This window comes from Austrofundulus limnaeus, unplaced genomic scaffold, assembly GCF_001266775.1.
Source record: "Austrofundulus limnaeus strain Quisiro unplaced genomic scaffold, Austrofundulus_limnaeus-1.0 Scaffold6, whole genome shotgun sequence".
In the NCBI taxonomy this organism is placed as follows: Eukaryota; Metazoa; Chordata; class Actinopteri; order Cyprinodontiformes; family Rivulidae; genus Austrofundulus; species Austrofundulus limnaeus.
The window spans coordinates 1,543,191-1,550,859 of NW_013952408.1; the positions used below are offsets into that span (position 1 = coordinate 1,543,191).

General features: G+C 41.7%; 1 protein-coding gene across 5 annotated transcripts in view; it reads right to left on the reverse strand.

Annotated features, from left to right (window-relative positions):
• The window catches only part of agap3 (ArfGAP with GTPase domain, ankyrin repeat and PH domain 3), a 146,413-nt gene that overhangs the window by 79,222 nt on the left and 59,522 nt on the right, over positions 1-7,669 (reverse strand). Inside the window, exon 1 of one of the 5 annotated variants that reach the window (XM_014029937.1) lies at positions 2,235-4,409. The exons of 1 other annotated variant lie outside the window; for it this stretch is intronic. In XM_014029937.1, coding sequence (XP_013885391.1) covers positions 2,235-3,786 — 1,552 coding nt within the window. In that variant the 5' untranslated portion in view covers positions 3,787-4,409. Of the gene's footprint in view, positions 1-2,234; positions 4,425-7,669 lie in introns of those variants that run through there. 3 more of the 5 variants (XM_014029930.1, XM_014029953.1, XM_014029962.1) reach the window with 3 other exon arrangements.

Sequence of the window (7,669 nt, forward strand, 5' to 3'; positions counted from 1 at the left end):
CCCCCACCTCGTCTGGCTCCTTTTATCAACAGTGTTTTCGCAAAATAGTCCTGTAGCATCTTCTCCTGTGCATACACATCCAACATAAAAAAAAACAGCTGAGTTTTTTTTTAAGATCCCAGTCTCACTGTGTCAGATGTTGTCTTTTGTTGCTACAAGGAAGAAAGAAAAACCTGCTGACATCAACAAGCTAAGAATCAAAATGAATACAAAGCTCAGAGGATCAAAAAGCTTTCCAGAACTCAAACTTTTCAACAGTTTTAAAACTTGTTGGTGAATCAGGCTTCAGAACAGAAGGATCCCGCTCCCTTACCAAACCCCAATAACAAAGAACAAAATGTTCTCAAGCTGAGATTTTCAGATACTAAAAGATGAGCTATAGTCACTTTTTAACCAATTTCTCTCCACTCTTGTCCAGATTGTAAATGCACGTTTAAAAATAATAAATCACAGTCTTCTTAATGCGTCACAAAACAGATGGACACAACCCTCAATTTTAAAAGTGTGTGAACATCGCCTGCTGTGACATAATAACCGACACTGGCTTATATAGACACAAACAAATGCATTTTGTAAAATGCAATGTGAAGTGTAGGAGCATCGAGACAGATTGCAACTGCAAGATGAAGCCGATACGGGAATCACTGTTGGCATGAATGTGCAGGGACAGATATCGAATGAGACAGTAAAAAAAGAAGCWAAGGGAAATCCATCTTTATGAATAACTTCTATGTCAGACTGAAGGTAAGCGAACATGGATCACACACTCTCACAGGGAGTTTCACACTTTCTTTTTCAAAAGCTAGTAACAATGTTTATCTGAATATATCRCTAACATTTAATTTTAACTGCATGGATTTCAACTGTGTTCGCTGTCAATTGTGTTTATGTATCTCATGAGCAGCTCTGTCCCGAACATCGACGGCGAGCCCCCATCTCAGCACACGGTTCACCGATCACTCCCGGATTCACTCACGGGCGCCACAGAGCAGCTTTGTTCATCCACAGGTGGGGGTGGGGACACCTCAACATCCCYCCCCCCCCTCAAACTGCATCACAGTTCTCGGCGTGTGCACGACGTGCGTATGTCATTGGTTTTAAGAGAACAGTGCTTTAGCTCACTGGATTTAATTTAAGAACAAGCACTATAGGCAGGTAGCGACAGGCACCGAGTCCCGCCCAGGGCATTGAACACCTAACCTTACTCAGGCTTGATGGGCACACCTACATTCCAAACGCCTGACTGACCGACTCTGCAGTCTAAAATATAGACAAATACTGCTTGACACTCCAGTAGAAGCAAAAAGTATCCTTGGTAACGCAGCATATGAGAATACAAATAGAGCGAAGTTCAAAAAGGTCAAACTCGGGGCACTGTGCATGCTAAAATAAAATGCAAACATCTATAGATATTTGCTGCTTAAATCTTTTATTTGATTTATGTGAATACAGGATATTTGAAACCTGTGATCTAGAGAAGTCATTATCGAGTTGTCAAAGTAAACTAATTAGTTTTTTGCAATGAAGTGTGAAAGCTAGAGCTGGATGTACAAAAAGCAGCAAATCTCAGCAGCCATTAATTCAGATAGTTACAAATATTTGCCTCTCTCTGTCAGCTTTTCCAGGCAACTGGACAAACACACTACACTGTCAGCGCTAACCTTTAAACACAGCGCTTAAGTCGTGTTCTCTTCTCCTCATCATTACAGCATGTAAGCCTTCCTGATACAGCTCTGCAAGCCTGCCAAACGCATCCTCATTAATGCTACTAAATGCTTTCAAGTGACTTCTTGGAGCTGCGTTTCSGAATGAGTGTTATCAACACAGTGTGTTACACCACACGGCTACCCCCATTGTGAAACAAGCCTGTTTAATGTGCTCTTATCAGTTGGTGTGGATTTCATTTTACAGCACTTACCTACCCATTTACTGAACATCAACTAAAACTTATCAGAGGTAAAGTGATTGCAGTGTAATAAGCAGCAGGTCTGACAATGAAAAACACGAGACACAGAGTACCCAAAATAGAATTCCACAGGACTTTCTGGCAGACGTTTTTGAACCCCATCCAAACAATTCCCCACATGTTTCTCATTTACCCGTCCTCCTTTAAAATAAAAAAAGGAACTCTCCTCATTGCTTTTTTGCAAGCACTAACTTTTTGTAGCGTAAACGGTGAGCTGTGAAGAGAGAACAACGATGAAAAAGACATTCAGCAACACTGCAGGTCTTACCTTGACCTTTGTGGGACTCAGTGCCTGCCAGAGTCTCTATGGTGATTGGCTCTGTCTTCTTCTCTCCAGGCTCTTTGTTTTCAGGGAGCTTAGATTCACAGTCTTGTGGCTGCTCTTTTCTCCTGAAACGGCTAGCTATGTATTGCCATAAGCTTTGTGCTTCCCGAACTGGTTTGGATGCAAGTTTTGGTGGATTTAGGGGTACCTCTAATACATTATCCTTTCCTCTGCTGTGGCATTGAATGTACTGCATCCCTCCATCATCTGTGCGCTCAGCGGAAGCCGGAAGCAATCCTCCTGTGAGATACGAAAAAGGATGTGGAGGCAATGTTGTCTCTTCAATAGAGTTTTTAATTTGACAGTCCTCCTTCAACTCCCCCTCAGGCCCTATATTAATTTTGTCATGGGTCCGAGCCCGTTTGAGTCGCAAACTAAAGCTCCTTTTTAAAGAGTTAAAGGTACTTTTAGAAGAATCTGTTTTGATGGGTTTGTGGGATGAATTAGCATCTTGGTCTGTTTCCTTGTCCTTGCTTCTGTCCTGAGGTGTTTTGCCAAAAAGTTTCCAGCGAAAACTCCCTTTGAAAAATCCTCCATTGCCAAAGTGACCAGAGACCATCTTCCTCTCAATCTCCTCATCAGATCCTATTTTTCTCAGTTCCAGTACTGTCATACTGACAGGTCTGGTCTTCCAGTTCCTCTGGCGGCCTCGGATAATCACATCAGGTGTTGTTGACTGTTGAGCCACAGAACTGAGGCCATCCACTGCCCTCAACTCATCTTTCCAACTCCTGTGCTGTTGATTGTTTTCTGAAACATCCACTCTTTTAAAGAGTTGCTGGGCCAGAGACTCTGATGTGACCGAGCCTGGCAGCACGCAAACGCTCCCTGGCCTCGGCAGCCGTCGTTCTTGCTCTGGCTGAGAAGCTCTTTGCTGCTCGACTGGGCCACCATACATACTTATTGTTCTCCTCCCGAGCGCAGCTTTATCCCGATGAGGCCTTCGTAACATGGCCCGTGGCAGAGAGCTGTGCTCCGTAACGGCGGCATGACCCCGGAGGACAGGCCCCTCGCCGCAAACCGTCACGGAGCATGACGTTGACCTCTGTTGCTTAAGGGTGTCTGTCCGAGCTGTTAGCTCTGCCGTGTCTCTGCGGTGTTGTGACGAGTTCTTGAAGCGTTGCTTCAAAAACCTGTCTGTCCTCATTCTTCCCTTCACCTCTTCCTTGCTCTCCTCCAGAACAACCTCCTCTCTTCTTTGCCTCTCGGCTCTGCTCGTGCGGCTTAAGGAGGGCCACCTGTCGAGCTCCTGTCGTGCCCTGCCCAGCTTCGGGCTGTTCTCCATTGGCACCAGATCCATTACCTCTCCTTCTGACTGGCAATTCTCCACCAGGTTGTGAGTGGCACGGCCCATTTTTGGCTCTGACACAGCGGCATCTCTTTGAGTTTCTTTCAGGATTACAGAGATGTGGTAGGCAGTTATCCCCTGCTGCAGTTGCCCAGTAGTGGTACTCTTTGTAGTCCCATTCACTGTCCCACTGCTAAGGAAAAGCATCACACTTGACTCAAATGGATCCCCGCACAGTTCCTCATTCACTCACTAAAACAAGCATGTAACACAGGCCATTCTCTGAATGGGGAGCCGAGAGTCAGCTCATAAAGTCCTTCATTTGAAGCCTAAATTCCTATGCCAGGCATAATCCTTCACCTTTGACACAAGAAAAAAAACACTTCAAACAAGTTATTGCAAAGCCTTGGTACCACCTGCATCCTCAGGCTCGTTTACTCAGCAGACTCACCCATGCATTTCGTTTATAGCCGTTTTTCTCTCCACATTAAACTTGTCAACAGTTCTTGTCCCATGCAGGAAAAACATTCCTCCCAAAATTGGTTCCACATTTAGCAAAAAAAATCTAATAGCTGAAACTAATTAAAAAGCAACAAAAAAACCCCCCTCAAGTCCTTATCTTGGTTCCTTTCTCCTTCTGTTCGGCCAAGTTCGGGACTGTGAGCAGTGCTTGCTGTTTGTGGTACAGACAAACCCCTTAATCTCTGAGCTCTTGCCATGTAGAGCATGACGGAGTGTGTCTCTGTTTGAACTTTCAGCTGCCTTCCAACCCCTGGGATACACAGAAAACAAGGAGTGGATCTCGTGGGAATTAAACACACCCATATGTTTTCTCCGGTGCTGGCGAAACACCTCCCCCAGAGATTTACACAGACAGACGTGAGCGTCAGAATGAAAGAAGTATGAGTTGATCACGCACAGACAGCAATCTATAACAAACAGCCATGAATGGCCACTTTGTATTCTTCTTATCACTGGCAAAACACAAAAAGGAATGTCTTTACTCTTGTAGTAGAAGAGGAGGGAATAGAGTAGAACAGATCAACAAAAACATTGTTGATTCTTTACATTTATCCATGTATTCATATTTCTCTTAAAGAGTCTATAGATAGCCATGTTTAGGCTGTGCATTGTTAATGCCAATCATTTGCGCGTGGCACAATTTCTCTGTTTAAAACTAAACACTTCTCATTTCAAACTCTATGAGAACAACAAATCTGAATAGGTAATGTGGACTAACCACATAACCACACACCGTGCTTCAAGTGCCTCCTACTGCAGCCTACGCTCAGTGGGAGAGCTTAAGCTTAATTCCAAGATTGGATGACAGCTATTTATGGTGGGGAAATTGTATTCTTTTTAAGACACCGATGGTTACTGAGCAAAAAAGTGGTTCACATGACATTATGTAAAATGTCATTTTCCAACTGCAAAAAACACTGCATCCAGTTTTACTGAGTGAGATATTTGTGCACTGAACAATCTGCTGGAATTAATTTATTACCAAGCATTTCATCTAACAATCTTTTTTTTATCAATCTTTTCTGTGTTCTACCCCCAAAGTAGCAATGTCTGATAGCCATGGTTGCAAGTAACGGCTATTTGTGAGGATCACCTGAATCAAGATTTGACCTATACAGCTCTGCAGCACTTAGTGTGGTTAGGGCTGGAACACTGCCCCTTTGTGGTCAATTAAAGAACAACTCTACTAACACAGGAAGCGTGAGGAAATGTCCACAAAAGGTATACTTTTGTCAAACAGGCAACCATTAACAACAGGGTAGTTAAAATAAGGAAAAATGTTATTTCATCCCAAGATGGAAACAAAACTCTACTGAGACAGTACTCTATAAAGATGGATAATAAATTCATATATAGAGTGTGGTGGTCACCTCGAGGTGGAATGGACCATTCCACCTGTCTTTGACCTTGCTCACAGAAGGCCTCCTTTAAAGAGACAGAACTCTGTTTGAGTTAAAGTCATAACATGTTTTCTTAAACAGCAAAGAGACATTATCTTATTATTAATCTGATAATAAACAGAATAATTTTCTTTTACTCATAATTTTCTCAATGTGTAAAAAAGAAAACACAAAAAGAATGTTATTAAAATGTTTTATTGTGCTTTGATGTAAATCAACTTGAACTTTAACTGTGAAACCACAATAATTGATTATAGATTTTAAAGTTTAAATATTTTACTTAACTAAACTTTGCATTATGGTTAAGCTTTATTTTGAAACATTTTATTATTATTTTTATCTGAAACATTATAACGAATGTTTGAATGAATGCATTTTTGTATGAAGATATTACCGAAAATAAAGTGATCCTTGCTAAAATAATTCCTTATAACCTCGTTATAAGAAGTGTGGGGTGAACACTACAAGAGTTAAAACACTTTTAAAATCCTATTTACTATAAAGGAAAACCATAACCCAGATGGACAGATCTGAGTCCATTCCGAGGCATCAGAATGAGTAAGCTACACACACTAAAAATTAAGATATGAGTAATCCTTGAACAAGGAAACTCAAAGTCATAGTTCAGTTGTAGCAGTGTCTTTATCAGAAGTTGATTTAATAAGGATTTTCATTTCAAAACAACTCTCTAAAGCCACCTAGCTGCAAGAATGATCATTTCCTCAGCTCAGTCTTCCTCCTTTCATGACATCTTTATGAAAATAACTTCAGCTGAGTTGGAATGCAAAGCATCAGAAACGTGTTCGGAATTTTCCAGGAAGCCTTTCAGCGCACGCACAGTCGCACACATGCAAGAACGTCTTTGTACTGAGAGAGTATAGTCGTGAACTCAGATCTCTGGTTGGCCTGACAGCTCTCTGTGCCGGTTTTTACCTGTGTCTAGGAAGCAGGGGTTTGGAGTGAACTGGGTCTCATCATGGAGCAAACCTTCCTTTTCGCTCCACTGGACCGAAAGGTGTCGAGCTCGCCTGCGACTCCCAAAGCAGAGCAGCATGGTCAGCTAGGATCTCAAAAATAGTTTTTTTTTCCAAAGAAAACTCAAAATATAGCCACCGCTTTCATTCTTCTTTTCTTAGGTTACAGCATTTTTCCCCCCTCTTCTCGGTTATGCAGTGAGAATCTCCCTGCAGCTCAAATCTCAGCTCCATCGTGTTAGTCCTTTGTTGTTTTTGTTCAGCTTACCATAACATAAAAAAAGCTTCTTGCCATCTGCATCATGCTGCGGTCATGATGCGGCTTCCATATTAAAGTGGTTACCAGCAGAGGCCAGGGCGGTTACTGGACAGACGGAGGAAGTGACCCAGAGAAGTCATGGACTGAGGCTTGCTGAGCAGTTTTTTTTTTTCTTTTATTGTAATTTGGGATGCAGGTATTAGTTTGCAGCAAGAAGCCCCAGATTGAATTATGGTTAATCCACTATCCTGTTGTTTTTTTTTTATTGTTGTAGTCCTGTCCAGAGGAAGTCTGCTCTGGCTTAGTCCACAGATTTCAAACTGCTGACTGGGTTACAAAGCTTATTTTTTCTTCATCGTCTTCTTACCCCACAGCTAAAAGCTTCTTCTCTCTTGTAGTTCAAGCTTGATGACTGTTGTGAGAACGCCTTAAGAAAAAGTGGATGGGCATGTTTTGAGATTCCTGAAAGGTCCCTCATCTTTGTGTGCACACCTGTCGGAACACAACGTGTGTGTTGCTCATTTATCTCAGCTGTCAGTTTGAAACAAAAAAAGGAATTTATGGTTGTTTAGACAACATAGCTTCCACTTGACATTTTTCTTGTTCTCTTCCTTTAAAGCTAAAAAAATGAAAACCGCTTTGAAAAATATTTTGTGTGCTATGCTCCCAATGTCACCTCTATAACCAATACTTTTGTAAAAAAAAAAAAAACAATACAGATAGAAAAAAAGGTAGGATAATGGATTTTGTTCTGGTTTTGCTGACAAACCAACAAAATTAACTCCCTCAAATAAAGTCAAACTTTTAAACAAAGATCCTGGACCAGAAAAACAAAGAACCATGTTTGTCTGCAAAACAGTCTATTGGTAGCAATATGGTTTGGGCTTGTTTAAATTTCTGCATCTTGACCAGAATCAGAACAACAAATACTGAAT